Raw genomic sequence first — 16,262 nt, forward strand, 5'->3', positions numbered from 1 at the left:
CGTCATCCTCATGGAGCTCAGAGCCTGATAAGTGTGGGACAGATTAGCCAATGGATAACATAGCACATGACTTAACTACAGCCATGATGGGTTCTGTGGGTGATGGGGACCATGACTTTTTGGGGAGATGGTAGAAGGCTACCTGGTGAAAGCAACCCATATGGTGAGGTCTAAAGAAAGTAAGAATTAACTAGAAGAAAGGCATGCCATGGATTGCTTAGAACTTGAACCTGGAACCCATTCAGGTAGGGCCTTGTTTTTCCCAGGATCACATAGATTATTTTAGAGGCTAAAAGGAGCTTCGGACTGTTGTGGGCCCAGAGATATCTAATGTGCAGTGAAAGTGTTGTATTCCTCCTGGGAGATCGATACTGGAGGAGACTCACAATTAAGGCTAAAGTTCCAAGGTCTTAGGATAAAACAGTAAATGTCCATTATTCTGAGTGGAAGTTGTAACACCAGATGTGGGGCATTGGAAAGGATTTCTTGGATTTGCTGGAGACCCGTGCCAGCTTGTTAAAGTTTCTTAGAATCTTGGACCTCTGTCCTCCCTTCTTCCTTCCCTCTTTCTTCATTCTTCCCTTCTTCCCTCTTCTGCCATCTTTCTCCCTCATCTTCCTACCTTCATTCCCTCTTTCTTTTTCTTGCCTTCTCTTCCCCTTCCTCCTTTCTTTTCTCTACTTATCATGACAACTATTTGTCAGGAATCTCCTGTGAGTAGAGTCTTTTGATGAATAAGGTTCTGTGATCCCATCCCACAATATGGTGGTGGATAAATGGATCAATTCAGTTAGTAGCTGGGTCCTGGAATTAGACGTGTGTGGAACTCATAATTTCGTAAGTTTAAAAAAAAAAAAGATTTTATTTATTTATGAGAGAGAGAGAGAGAGAGAGAGAGACAGAGAGACAGAGAGAGAGGCAGAGACACAGGCAGACGGAGAAACAGGCTCCATGCAGGGAGCCTGATGTGGGACTCGATCCCAGGACTCCAGGATAATGCCCTGGGCCAAAGGCAGGCACTAAATCGCTGAGCCACCCAGGGATCCCCAATTTCACAAGTTATTTTTGTGCATTTATTTATATGAATAGTGGCCATGTGTCACATACTCTTACACTTCACTTTCTTAAAAAGTGTACATTAGAGTCTTCAGGAAGTGAGGAAGAGTGGGAATGGATCCATGTCAGTTCATTCCATTGCTGGAAAGCACTTTCCAATGCAAGCTTCTATAGAGGGTAGTTAATTGTTTTGTAAAGCGCAGTGTATTGTATATCATTCCATCTCCTATTTGAGCACCTTGAGGATTACATGGTAAGCAGTTTGCGTGCAGAAATTTGTTCTCTCTTCTGTAAAATGGTGACTGCAGTATCATTGACTCAGTGGAGATACAATAAATATTAATTACTGGTGGCTTTTCCCTTAACATAATTTTCCGTGTCAGATTAATGAAGCAGATTCCTGATAAATGCATTTGTCTCTCCAGAGTTTCATTTGCCAAGGCTCAAATGCTATAAAGGATTTGCCTGGAGGCATAAAGTTCTTGTCCAATTTTTCCCCCCTTTTCAAGTGCCCTTTGGGGATGCATTTCTTTCCTGAAAATAATTGGCACTAGTGAAATTAATTTTAGCTGCTAAAGAGAACTGAGTTGTTATATTCTTGTCTGCTACTCTGGATAGATATTTGAACTAAAAACAATAATTAAGTTGTGAAGGAGAGTAACAGTCATTTAGTAGGTAGAGCTAGTAAAGGCTTGGTTTGAGAGAAATATGTGCTGACAAGTTGAAGTTAGAATGTATACATCCATTGGCATGTTTTCTTCAGGAATTTTTTTTAAATTATTATTATTTTTTAGATAAGAGATCACAAGTGAGGGGAGGGGCAGAGGGGGAGGGAGGAGCAGACTCCCTGCTGAGCAGGGGGCCCCAAAGCAGGGCTTGATCCCAGACCCCCTCGTCCCCCATCATGACCTGAGCCGAAAGCAGATGCTTAACTGATTTAAATCACCCAGGTGCCCCATCCTTAGGAATTCTTAAAAACAGCTTTATCTCTCTGCAAAATAGAAGAATTTCCCAAAGTGGAGATTAAATATCCAGAAACTTAGAAGTTCCTTGAGAAAGGCTAAGCTGTGTATGTGGAATATGAGCGAATAAAGATAAAGCAGTCTCAAGAAAATGGTTTAATTTCATACTTGCTGATCTTTGGTTTGTGCAGTAACATTCTCCGAGAGACAAAAAAATGACATACCAGCTAGTGTTTGCTGAGAACTGACAGATCAACCAGAAGACCTCTGAAGACCTCAAATAAAACTGCCTTTAGCTTTTACTTTTTACATGACTTATTTTGAGAAGTTTCTGACTTGAAGACATCTGAGGGGAGCTTAAACTCTTGAGTGAAGCTTCCACGCCTTTTGCAGGACAAATCCTTACCTTGATTGTACAGTTTCTGTTTCTGAATCATTTTTTTCCCTTTGGGGATTTTACCCAGAGCTTGTGGTCTAACCTGTTCTTGTTTAGTTCAGAGTGGATTGACCCGTAGATCAGCCAGTTTGCTCCCCAAGCATCTACTTCCTTTTAGGTGTTGGAGTCTGCTGGGTGGGCATCAAACCATGTGCGTGCACATGTGTGGTTTTCTCCTGTCCCCTGGGAGTGAGGCAGAGGGCAGAGAAGTTTGGATCCAGGACAGCAGACTTTAGTCATGGCCTCTCCACTTCTGTGGATTAGGATTTCGGCCCCAGGGTTGTGTAAAAGGAGAATCACAGTAACCAGCTCTGCCCCTGTGGCCAGGACAGAGCTGGGATGATGGGATATTATGAATGAGGAAATGTGTTGTACATGGTAGAGCTGCCCTTCCCCTGGATGTGAAATGACCCCCATTATTCACACTATGGCTGCTCCTGATGGCTTTGATACTGGAGGTAAAGGAAGAGCGTCAGAAGAGAAGGGGAGAAGGGGTGGGGGGGAGGGGTAAAGCTTTGCTTTCCAGCTTCAATGTTGGGTTCAGACACAGGGCCTTGGGTGGGCCTGGAGGAGGTGGACTGATGCCCTTCCCTTGTCCACTGGGTTCTGGGGATGGAATGACTAGGCAGTTGGACAAAGTTCAGGTGGGGCCTCTCCCTCTGGCACTGTGAGGGTTTAGGGGCCCTCCATAATGGTTTCCTATTGTTCCATGTCCCCCAGACCTTCAAGGAGAGGTGTCTTCGAGAACTTTCTGGATCCATATGATTCTCCCAGTAGTCCTTCTGCTCCCTTTCCTTGGGACTTGAGCTTTCCCTTCCATTGGTGGGGACTTCCATGCCATCCATGTTGCTGCTTCCACCCTGGGGAAGCGGATACTCTCTGGACTCCCTTTAATCTGACTTGCTTGAATTCTCTTTACTGGATAGGGAAACTTCTTTTTTATCGAATCTATTTGACATAGGACAGTGTGTAAATGTAAGGTCTACAACACATTGATTTCACGCATTTCTGTATTGTAAGATGATTGCCATTGTAGCGGTATTCACCTCTGTCACATTACATAATTATCCTTTCCTTTTAGTGGTTGGAATAATTATGTTCTAGTCTGTCAGCAACTTTGATGATGCTAGTACCATCTTCACTATATTCACCAGACCGTGTAGTAGCTCTCGAGGGCTTGTTTATTACCTGTTGCTGGATATGGAAACTTCTTAATCTTCCTTTACCTCACATTATAGAGGGACATGTGCAGTGAAGTAAAATGATGAGATACTGGTTTTTGAGGGGTGGTGGGGTGGAGGAGGGTTGGGTTGCTAATGAAATTGGTTAAGAAAAAAGAGGTTGTAGAGAGGGAGAAAGAGGACAGCTCACACACTGCTGAGGGAATACCCACTGATATGGTTTTTTCAAGGATAAGCTGGCAGTATTTATCAAAAATTTAAAATTGATATTGAGTGCCCTTAAATCTAGCAACTCCTCTTCTAGGAGTTTATTTTAGGAAATCATTATAAATTTATGCTGAGATTTAGCTACAGAAGGAGTTTGTTGAATTGTAATTTTTTTTTAAGATTTATTTATTCATTTCTTCATGATAGACACACACACACACACACACACACACACACACACAGAAGCAGAGACACAGGCAGAGGGAGAAGCAGGCCCCATGCAGGGAGCCCGACGCGGGACCTGATCCCGGGACTCCAGGATCGCGCCCTCGGCCAAAGGTAGGCGCCAAACCGCTGAGCCACCCAGGGATCCCTGTTGAATTGTAATTTGTCGCAGAGAAGCAAAGGCCTCTCCATGATGTCCAGTGGTGGGGAACTGAGGAGTCAGTTGTGACACATTTGTGCAATGGATTAGTCTGCAGTCTTTTTTTTTTTTTTTAATTTTATTTATTTATTCATGAGAGACACACACAGAGAGACATAGAGACAGAGGGAGAAGCAGGCTCTCGGCAGAGCAGGAGCCTGATGCAGGACTTGATCCCAGGACCCTGGGATCATGACCTCAGCTGAAGGCAGATGCTTAGCTGCTTAGTTACCCAGGTGCCCTCAGTCTTTTTTTTTTTTTTTATGATAGTCACAGAGAGAGAGAGAGAGGCAGAGACACAGGCAGAGGGAGAAGCAGGCTCCATGCACCGGGAGCCCGACGTGGGATTCGATCCCGGGTCTCCAGGATCGCGCCCTGGGCCAAAGGCAGGCGCCAAACCGCTGCGCCACCCAGGGATCCCTGCCCTCAGTCTTTTTAAAGAGTATTGTCAAAAATTATTCACATGGTACGTGGAATAAAAAGGGTTACAGGCAGTAGTATGATGTGCAGCCGTTTTCATAAAAAGTAAAATCACATATACATGCATAAAAATGATGTAAGTACACATGCCAAGATTTTAACATCTGTTTTCTCTGGTTTTGGATGTGTTACGATGGTATCGGTTCTTTTGTTTATTTTTCTTGTGGTTAAGTATTCTGTACAAGTTTTTTTTAAAAAGGGAGAAAAGTGTTTTCAGCGAAAACAAAGCGGTGGAGTAGGGAGTCGTGTGCTGTGGGCGGTGCTCCTGCAGCAGCGCTGTGCATGGTGGTTGTGTCAGGGAGGCCAACCTTGTCTCCAGGGAGAGTGAGGGCTCCTTCATCTGGGCTCAGCACCCTGTTCTGCTCTGTGGCTTTGTGTGTGGGAGGCAGGGGGTACAGACACAGGAGTAGTGAATAAGACTGATTATTTATTGGTCCCTCATCTTCTACCCCAGATCCTTCTGTGTTGGCCTGTAGCACGCTCTTTGAGAAGAGCCTTCTGTGTCATGCAATCTTCCTTACCAACATGTTCACATTCAGTACTTACACATAGAATGAAAAATAAAAGAGCTTTTAACTTCTGTGTAGGGATCTTCTGGTGCATAATTCTGAAGATGATTTATTTCTCCACCTCAGGTTTTCCTGCGATGGAAATTACATATGAACAAGTGATGGTGGGTTTGCATCAAAGGAACTTTGGCTCTAGGGCCCAGGCTCTACTTTTTTTTTTTTTTTTTTTTTTACACAGTATAGCCATTAAAATGACACCTCTCTTTATTGATGTGGAAAGAAAGATATCTGTGCTGTGTGTTAGTCTTCCAGGGCTATGGTAATAAAGCACCACTAACTCAGTGGCTTAAACAACAGAAATATCTTGTCTCATGGTTCTAGAGGTTAGAAGTCCAAAATCAAGGCACTTGGCAGGATTGGTTTCTGCTGAGGTCTGGGAGGAAAAGAGATCTGTACAGGTCTGTCTCCTTGGCTTCTAGATGGCCATCTCTAGGGCTTCCCTCATTTGCCCTTTGTGGATGTCTGGACCCAAATTTCCCCTTCTTATAAGGACACCAGTCATACTAGATTGCAGTTCACTCTAAAGACCTCTTCTTTTTTTTTTTTTTTAAATTATTTATTTATTCATGATAGAGAGAGAGAGGCAGAAACACAGGCAGAGGGAGAAGCAGGCTCCATGCCGGGAGCCCGATGTGGGACTCGATCCCGGGGCTCCAGGATCGCGCCCTGGGCCAAAGGCAGGCGCCAAACTGCTGAGCCACCCAGGGATCCCCTAAAGACCTCTTCTTATCTTCAATTCCTCTGTAAAGAGTCAGTCTCTAAATATGGTTACATTTGTGGTACTGGGGGTTAGGGCATCAACCTATGGATTTGGGGCACAGTTCAACCCACAACAATGTCTTTGCCCCCTACTTAAAAAAAAAACATAACAATAGGAGAAATCTCAAACACATAACATCAGAGAAGATGGTATTGAACTTCTCATGCCCTCATCAATAGCTTCCACATCCCCAAAGCCAATATTGTTTCTTATTCCTCCCCCCGCCCTAACAAACTGGATTATTTTGAAGTCAGTCCCAGGGCATTACAGGTGATGCATTCTAAGTGATAGAAAGTTACACAATTATTTATAAGGGAAGATATTTTTAAAATAAAATAACTTGTGTGTGCACACACAAATTAAAAGAGCCAGAATAATACCAGAATGTTAACAGTGCCTACTTATTTTTAGGAAGTGGGACTACAGGTAATTTTTACTTCCTTCTCTGTAACCGTTTTTGCTGACTGATTTTGCTGGGATGGTGGTGGTTGGAGTGAGCCAGCCTTTTGCAATCAGAAACAAACAAACCTGTAGCAGAAAACCCCAAGTTATTTCTAGAGTGTGAGAAAGGGTAGGGTGAAGAAGAAACCATGGAAAAAAATTTGTCATAGTTGTTTTCTGAGGCAGGAGGTAGTATTTTACTTCCAGAATATGAGAAAAGATGAGGAGAAAGTACACAGGGTGATGTTTAGTGGTGTAGATGGCACTGGAGTTGTGGGGATTGCCATGACAGATGACCTCAGCCAGGACGCCTGGCCTCTCTGACCACAGGTTTCTCGCCGGGCAAATGAAAGTGAGGGACCAACAGAACCCTAAGATTTGTTTGACTGTGAGTGGTGTTATCTCTTATTTCTTGAACCTGTTAATCTGCGTTTGTTTTTTATGAAGGTAAAGATAAAATTTGTATTTTGTATGTGTGCAGTATGGAGTTGTTATTGGGGCTGGTGAGGAAATGACTGTAGAAAAGCCAAAAGTGAAGATATGACAGAAAGGAATCTGTTTTTAAGAAATAGAGCAGATTCAGGATGCCTGGGGGTCTCAGTCGGTTAATCATCTGACTCTTGATTTTGGCTCAGGTCATGATCTCAGGGTCCTGAGATTGAGCCCCTTGTCAGGCTCTGCACTGGGCACAGAGCCTGTTTAGGATCCTCTCTCCCTCTCCCTCTGCCCCTCCCTCCTCTTAAAAAAAAAAAAAAAAAGAGCAGACACCTCCCACATCCTCAGGAAGTGTTTTTTTGAGTGTGTGTGCACATTTCAGAATTTTGCCTTTGCCTTCTGCTCTTGCCAGCTTGGGCTCATTTATGTACAGCATCAAAACTTCTTGATAGCAGTCACCCTTATTGAAGCTGTGGAGGGACCAGAACAGACTTCAGGTCTCCTTCATCTCTGAACTGATCTTTCAACTACTCTTGTCTTTGGTTTCTATCCCTCTCATCTCATATGATAAAGGCCAAGTGTCAAAATGTTGAGTTTAAAGATGCCATTACCTATCCTGCCTCACAGGGATGGGGTGGATGGAGAAGTCTGGAGCCATGGCTTTAAGTTACTTAGCATCAATGATGACACCGTGAAGCCAAAGCAAAGTGGGTATGCATCTAGAAAGCAGGCAAAAATCTAGAAATGATGAATACTTCTCTTTTGTCTATTCTCTCTTGTCAAGCTTCTATTACCAAAAAAGATTAATAGATAGTGCTCAGCAACCTTCCATTTGGCCAGTTAGATCTGCTTATGAAGCAGTCTCCAACTTGGAAGTAGAAATAGAATGTTTGCACTTAACATACCTTTGAGAAGAAGGCAGACCTTTATGTCCTAGGGTATAACAATGACTTCAGGCTGGATTCTCCCCTCCACCACCCAGAGCTGAGGGCAAGGGGGATCCTGCCAAAACAAACGTTAGTTGAGAAAGCCAGAGGTGCACGTTTTCTCTCTTTCTCTCTCTCCCCCCCTCCCCCTCTTCCTCTCCCTCTCTCTCACCCCACTCTCATCCCCCACCCCTTCCCTCTCCCCCTCCCTTGGAGGCACCAGGTCTGGGGAACCTCCATCTGCCTTCTCAGCACCAGCGGGGACCAGTGGAAGCCCTTGAAGCAGGAGATAATCCAAAAAGGTCAAAATAGCACCACAAAGGCTTTGAAATTCGATGGTTAATTGAAACCACAGGCCATCAAAGTAGGCTAGGGGATTACGTGCTAAACATAAACTCGGTAGCCTGCTAAGAAAAAGTATTCAAGTCAGAACTAAAATCTCCAAATGTGATAGCCAAAATGTCCAGGATACAGTAGAAAATCACCATCATACTAAGAACCCAGTAAAATCACAATTTGAATGAGAAAAATAGTTATCTGATGCCAAAACTGAGATGAGTCAAACATTAGTTTTACTTGAACAACTAGTCACACTCATTTGTGTTCACCTGGTCCGACTGCTTTCAAGCTGTTAGTGACAAAGTTGAGTGGTTGTCACAGAGACCCAGTGGCTCAAAAACCCTGAAATATTTTACTATCTGGCCTTTTACAGAAGTTTACTAGCCCCCGTGGCAAGGCCATTGAAGACATAATGGTCAGGTTTTTAGAGATATTTTCTTCTCTTTCCTTTTTGTTTTGTTTTTTTGTTTCCCTTGGTTTGTATTAGAATGCATTATGTTCTTTAACCTTAGTGTCTCCATTCTTATCCTGTGGTTTGTAATGTTCTTAGTTTGTAACCTCATCCTGTAGCCAGGAGCCTCCCCACTTTGGAGATGGACCCCATTTCCTCCCACTCCTCTTTGTCCCTTATTGCCACTGTCAGCTGTCTTAACCCTACTGGGAGATGTAGATTTGGTAATATCTGTCCACTCTCTGTTCTCTCTCTGCTCACATATAAGACTTGAGAAATTTGGGGGAGTCCATAGGGTGTTTAGGGCTGTATTTTGAAGTACAGAGAGAGGTGTCCCAAGGGGGCCCAAGACCCTGCCTAAAGGAGACTCATGGTAGGTCATCATTTCAGGCAGGTGCTATGCCAAGAGGGAGCAAGAGACATAGCTCAGGGTATATTGGAGGAAGGTTGGATGTCAGGTAGGAAAGTCAGCAAGAAGAGATTGATCAGGTGTGAGGCCAAGACTTACTGTGCCCCGACACTCGGGAATTTGGAGGAAGTCTTTGGAGACTGGAATGCCAGCTTTCCAAATACCAACAACACCATCTATCAGTAAAGAAAAACGGCTTTATCCTTTACCACTCTGAGGGAGAACACCACATCCTCAGGGCATTGTCAGTGTCTCTGAGTGGGGAGAGCAAGGTCCGAGTTTGAGAATTTGATGTTTGGTTTACAACACGACGGCTTGATTAGGGTTTGGTACAGATCAAGATACAACAGTTCAGGATTGGTGTAAACAGCTAGGCAAGGCATTCAAAGGATTGTAGGGTACAAGCTATTGATAGTTTCCACTACAGAGTTGATAGATATTTCAGAAAGTTTCTCTAATGAGCTGTCAAACCATTTTTGGGGTAGCAGTCTCTTGGAATATTAGAGTAATGCTAATGAGGGCAGTGGAATGGTAAACATGTGTTAAGGGAGATAGTAAGCTGCGCACGTGTGTGTGTGTGTGTGTGTGTGTGTGTGTGTGTGTGTGTGTGTGTGTATTGCTTCTAAAGATGCTTAAAGCATACCTTTTAAGCTTAGCTGAAGACTTTGGCCAAGTGAAATGCCTAAGTCATCCAAGGACTGACCTCTGACCCACAGGGGAGATAGAAAGGTGGCTTCTGAAATTAACCAAGTGGAGGATAAGTGCTAAACCAACGCTGTCTTGAAGCTGGCATCACATTGTTTGGTCTACTTCCAAGCCTGACAGACTGAGTTACTGAAGGTACTAGGAATCTGTGAGCCCAGGAGGCTTTGCCAACTAAGCAAGCAGCATTGGTGATTTTAGGATAAGGAGTCCATCTCGAGAGGTGCCCGATGCTGATCCTTTGATTACTAATGGATGAACTGATATTCATTGATATTTGGTGGCCTGACAGGACTAGACCTTTCCAGTGTCTCTCAAAACCAGCTCCAAGGTTTGCAGCTCTGAGAAGTCTGAAGCAATCAGCTGTAGCTGAAGCCCCTGAGCCCCTGCTGCCCACTTAAGTCTCCCCTTAGCCAGATTTGAGCCTGTTGAGCTGGATGTCATTAGGTTTTAGTGTCTTTACCATTCCTTAAGCTGTCGACCAAGAGAGAATTCATTAAAAATGTAAGCCAGCGGGCGTTTATTTGGGCGATGAGAACTGCAATTTGGGAGATACAGTCCAGGTAGAAACATGACTCTTGTTTTGAGGGGAGCAAAGAGGATGGAATTATAAAGGCAGAAGGATGAGTGCAGTTCTCATTCAGATCCTCTCTGCAAAAAAGGGATTGAAACCAGGTTCACTGGGATTGGTTGAATTAGTATGCAAACGAAGGGTTGAAACTTATCAGATCTCATTGGCTCCTTTTGAAGTGAAGAATGCCAATAATTCAGTCCTCAGAATGCCAGTAATTCAGTCCTCGTGGTGAAGAAGAGTTAAGTCCAGGCTGAGGGCTTCCAACGAGTAAAAAACCTCAGGATTCCTAGGACATGCGGAAATTCCTCCTCTTTTTTTTTTGGAAAGATTTTATTTATTCATGAGAGGCACAGAGCGAGAGGCAGAGACACAGGGAGAGGGGGAAGCAGGCTCCCCAGAGGGAGCCCGATATGGAACTTGATCCCAGAACTCCAGAATCACGCCCTGAGTGAAGGCAGACACTCAACCCGCTGAGCCACGCAGGTGTCCCTCCCTGATGGCCTCCTGAGCCTATTTTAGAAGAGACTTTCTTAGCTAGGTTTGCTTACCTCTTTTTTGAAATCTCTTTTTACACAGCTTTATTGAAATAAAGCAATAAAATCTGCAGCCACTGATTTTATTAGCCTTAACTCCTATGATTTGATTTTGTAGTACATATACCATTATTTGTGCTGTGAAAATGGGCCATAGGATTTTTTTTTCCCTTCCCTGTGACATTTGCTTATCTGTGAAGTTCAATGTGACCTACATATGGTTGATTTTGCAACCTCAGAGTTGACATTTTCGGGGGTGAAATTTTATTCGGGGTCCTGTTTTGCACACCTGTATTATAAGATGGTGATGCCCCTGATTCTGTAATGCCAGGAAGAAATGAAACTCGTGTATTTTGTTTTTAAAGACCACAAATGATGTTGATGTATTTCAAAAAAGTGTTAATGGCTCTGATGTAAAACTTACATTAATTAAAGGTAAGTGGTTCAACTTTTTTCAAAGGCTGGTAGCAGTAGGTGAGCTTATTCATGCTTTGTTCTTCTATTGATAAGCCCATAGGAAGCTCGATAGGGGTGGCTGGTACACCTGGGTTACTCAGTTGGTTAAGCATCTATCTGACTCTTGATCTCGGCTCAGGTCTTGATCTCAGGGTCATGAGTTCAAGTCTGGTGTTAGGCTCTAGGCTGGGCATGGTGCCTACTTTTTTTTTTTTTTTTTTTTTTTTTTTTAAAAAAAAGAGGATCCTTCAAGGGGAGAAGGAATGCTTTAAGGATTTGCTGTTGTTACTGTTGCATATGGCTTTTCAGTGCCGTGTTTGTCTTTGTGCTCTTCATTTAAAATTAGTTGTGGAAAAAGCTAACTAACACATGTTCTTCCAAAGTCTGACAAAGACCCTTCATTGGTGCCTCCTAGCCTTAGAAACGTTAGAGCAGTAATAACTGTGGTAGGGAATCCCACATTTCTTTGAGGGTTCATTCAATTTCTTTTGGAGCCTGATGAAACTAACATCAAGTGAAGATGACATCAGTTGTGTCATTAAAGGCAATAGTTCTGTTTTTGCATCACATAGCAAAAGGGGAGAAAATGAATCTTTAGGGAACATCTGCTGTGTGTCAAACACTGTGCTAGGCTCAGTTCACCCAGAAAGATGTTGAAATCCATCAAGTTTCTGGTTAAAGCTCTAGCATAGGGTTACTCAGTGGGATGGTATTGGCATATGGCATTTTGAGCAAAACAGGTCTTGTTTTAGGAGACTGTGCCTTGGCCTGTGGGGCATTTAGCATCCTCACCCCCTTCCTACCCCCCACGCCCCGCCATCACTCAGTGCCTAAAGTTCTCAAATCACTGTAACTGTCAAATCCCACCCCACCCCACCCCACCCCCACTGCCAATTCAAGTGTCCCCTCTAGCAGGTCATCCTGCCTCTGACACTGACGGGAAGCTCTCAATTATATTGAGTACTTTTCAGAGAGCAGATACATAGATTCCATTTCTGGGTATGTCTGTTGTAATGGAGTAGAGGATTCTGTAAGTCAATTTTTTTTTAAGATTTTATTTATTTATTCATGAGAATACACAGAAAGGAAAGAGAGAGAGGCAGAGACACAGGCAGAAGGAGGAGCAGGCTCCATGCAGGAGCCCTATGTGGGACTTGATCCTGGGTCTCCAGGATCACGCCCTGGGCTGAAGGCGGTGCTAAACCGCTGAGCCACCCGGGCTGCCCTGATTTTTTTTTTATTACCAGAGATTTACATAATATTTTATGCTTGTAAAATAATAAATATTTATTCTGTATTATACAATTGGAATATAGTTTTTTTTTTTTTTTTTTTTTGATAAAACACAAGCGTATCCTATATAGTTAATGGCTTGGCTTCACTCACCTTTTCTTTTAAGTGTTACAGTATCATCCTTAATAGTCAAGAACAATTTATTATATGTTTCTTCATTACGGTTTCTTCTTCCCTTTCAACACCTCATGTTTCTAGGACAAGATTTTATGGTGGGAATTTACAGAAATGTTGACTGTGACAGCTCAAAATCCACTTCTCTCTGTTAGTTCTATATATAGAACTGTCAAAGAATACATAAACATTTTATCTTGTGCAAAGGTAGATTTAAGCAGTTGGCAGTATTTCTGGGTAAACCTAAACTGATAATGGAGGTATTATCCTTTAATAAATCTTCAGCCATATTATGCTGATTGAGTATAATGATTTCTGTAGACTTTATGTCAAAAATCGGTTCTTTTGCACCTCAGAGAAGAGTGAGACAGGATTCATTTATTCATTTCACAGCTATTTTCCTGTACTTGGGATATATCAGCAAACAGCTCAGCTATGATGATCTCTGCTTTCACACTAGCACAAATGAACACAATAAGTAAATTATAAGTTGGGTTAGAAGGTGGTAAGTGCTATGGAGAAAAATTAGTAAGAAGGATAGAAGAGTGCCAAGGGTTGGGCTGGAGATACAATTATTTTTTAAGGATTTGCTTTTAAGTAATCTCTACACTCAACATGGGCTTGAACTCACAACCCCGAGATCAAATCTCACACTCTACCGACTGAGCCAGCTGGATGCTACTGGAAATACAGTTTTAAATAATGCGGTTTGGGAAGCTTTGCCGAGAAGGTGACTTTTAAGCAAAGACCTGAAGGCAGAAATGAATACCTGTTGAGCTCGTGTTATGCCCCAGGTACTTTTTTAGGAGCCAGCATAGCCAGGTATGACCTTTGTAATCTGCAAAAAATAATTTGCATGGCCAAAGGATTGGTGTGCACATTGAGGTGACAGTTCCAAGACAGTTCCTATTGTCTGTGCAATAGGCTTAGCAGTGATTTAAAAAGTGATCTTTTTGAAATAATGGTACCTATTTTGATAAGTAGGATTGCAATGGATGAGCTTTTTTTTTCCCTTTCCTTTTATTTTTTTTTTAAAGCCGTTAACTACACAGAGTGACAGAAAAAAGCAGGTACCCGTTTTCAAAAAGAAATAGGAAAATAAGGCTGAGTGTGGAATGAGTTTTGTGTCCCAAGTCCAGTGGTCCCTGCAGAACTATTGCTTCTCCCCACCTGGTGATATTGTAAGGATAACAAGGATCATCTGGGGAAGACAGTGACAAAGCATGAGTTATGGCCTCAAATTAAGTATGGTTGTGTGGGGAGCTAAAAGAAAAGTGGACCAGAGTCTAGAAACCGGGAGCTGGTTGCAGCCTCTCATGGCAAGCAGCCCTGGGACCTCGGGCAGTTTGCTTTGCCTCCCCCAAACCCCGCACCCTGCTTTCTCAGAGCAGCTGTTTTTGCTAGATGTATACTCTATGTGCATCACCTTGTTTGGAAAGTAGTGGAACACAGGGGACATGAAAGTCACAAGTTAACCAGTCAAGTGCTTTTCTAGTTCTTGACATCTTTTCTTCTTGATTTATCAATTCAAAGATGCAGTTAGACTGTGGTTTATTGTGAGTCCAGGCCACATAAATAATGGTTCTTTGGGGTTATCGTAGCTTCAGCTGTGGCATAGGGCTGCCTCTAGAGTTGCTGGGTTTTCTCTTCCTCCTAGTGTCTCACACGGTGTTAGGAAAGTCACATCCGATTTAGCATCTTTGGGGTGGAGTAGTTCGTGGCTGGCTTCACTGTGATCTCACTTATGGAAATGCCAGCCTGAAATTTCACTTCTGTTTCTTGAACTTCAAAAAGACTGCCAAGGAGATAGGCATTGGAGCTGGAGGAAGAGCAAGGAATTAGTCTAGCTCTGAGGCCAAGCCAGGGTTCGTCCACTGTCTCAGATAACCTTTTGGAAAGAAAGAACCTTAATGACGATCCCAAAGACTTCTACCTTTAACATATTTATTATTGACTTGCCTTCAGAAGATCAGTAAAATGATAAATGCAGATGGCCCTCACGGGCCCTTTTAACTCAGTGATTCTAAAATGCTCTTGTGATCAGAGCTGCAGATGTCACTTAGATCTCCCCCCAGGCCTGCACTGTCAAAGCACTAGCGTGTACTGAACACCCTCTGAGCTGACTCTCCCACCACTGGGATGTAGCCAGAGGGTAATGCTTTCTCTCCCCACTTCCTCTCTTGTTCAGCCCCCGGGTTGAAGAGCTGCTACCCAACCTTTTGAAAGGAGGACTGTTCGCTCTCACCTCCTTCCTGTCTTCCCGTTTTGTAGATGATGAACCAGGTGGAAGGACAGCAGAAGAACCTCGTGCACGCCATCGAGTCTCTGCCGGGTTCCGGCCCCCTCACTGCCTTGGACCAGGATCTGCTGCTCCTGAAAGCTACCTCCGCTGCAACCCTCAGCTGCCTTGGGGAGTGCCTGCACCTGCTACAGCAGAGTGTGCACCATGCAGGCCAGCCCAGCCATAAGCCAGGGGCCTCAGGTGAGACCGCCCAGTGGGCATGTATGCAAATGAGTTTCTGGTGTGTGTGTGTGTGTGTGTGTGTGTGTGTGTGTGTGTGTGTGTGTGGTGTGTGTTGCATGGCCTTCCTCCTTTAAATCCACCATCTAACCACCTTCCATCTGTCTATCCTTTTATTCCGTCTGTTTCTCCATTTGTCCCTCCCTCCTTCTCTATCCAGTGTGGAATATCTGTTTCTTTGACCAGTTAGAACTATAACATCCCATGAAACATTTAACTAACATGTTTACATGCATACTATGGAAATTCTTTTAGACTTGCTGGCATCATGTTCTGTATCTCATTCCGTTTGTGACTTTGCACTCCACACTGTTTTTTTGAGATACTTTGCTATGCAGTCCTTTTTCCTAACTGCTCCTATGATGTGCGTCCACCGTGATTTATCCCATGCTCCGATGAAGGAGAGGCACCTGCATTGCTTCCAGTACCCTGCCCTGCTCGCGTCGCTTAGTGAGCATCCACCTGCAGGCCTCCTCTTGGACCTGCGTGTGCATTTCTCTGGAATATCTACCAGAAGCATTTCTAGCTCTTTATCAAGAAGGTAGAGATAATAATACTTGACCTTAAGATGCCTCAACCCTTTTGGAGGAGGGTTCAGTCAATAAGCAGATACAAAGATATTCGTGAGGATTAAATGCTGTGATAAAGGTGAACATAGCTTGAGGTTGGTCATATCACATATAAAGTGTTAGAATGAAGAGCCCAGCAGAAGCCTCCTTGAGCTTCGTTGCCCTGGGTTCACTTAATGAGGAAACGAGACAACTTAGATGATGAAAGCAGAACTAGCTTATGAGTGACAGTCTGTATTTCATACTTTTTTCAAGTCCTCTTGGCCTTTGGTTGCACTGAGGTTAAGAGGGATGTTGGTTTTCCAGAGAAGTTTCATTATGTTATACCCACCTTCATTTCCTGAGCTCCAGTCCTGCCACTGTTTGGCTTTTGCTGCACGTTTTCTGAAATCTTCACAGACTGGATGACACTATGTCCATCATT

The 16,262-nt window shown here is 43.5% G+C and overlaps 1 protein-coding gene across 2 annotated transcripts in view; it reads left to right on the forward strand.

The window, feature by feature from the left end:
• OSBPL10 (oxysterol binding protein like 10) overlaps nt 1-16,262 on the forward strand; it is a 296,044-nt gene that overhangs the window by 207,084 nt on the left and 72,698 nt on the right. For both annotated transcript variants that reach the window (XM_038570616.1, XM_038570617.1), the window contains one exon: nt 15,020-15,230. In XM_038570616.1, coding sequence (XP_038426544.1) covers nt 15,020-15,230 — 211 coding nt within the window. The remainder of the gene's footprint in view (nt 1-15,019; nt 15,231-16,262) is intronic.

Source organism: Canis lupus, chromosome 23, assembly GCF_011100685.1.
Source record: "Canis lupus familiaris isolate Mischka breed German Shepherd chromosome 23, alternate assembly UU_Cfam_GSD_1.0, whole genome shotgun sequence".
NCBI classification, from domain to species: domain Eukaryota; kingdom Metazoa; phylum Chordata; class Mammalia; order Carnivora; family Canidae; genus Canis; species Canis lupus.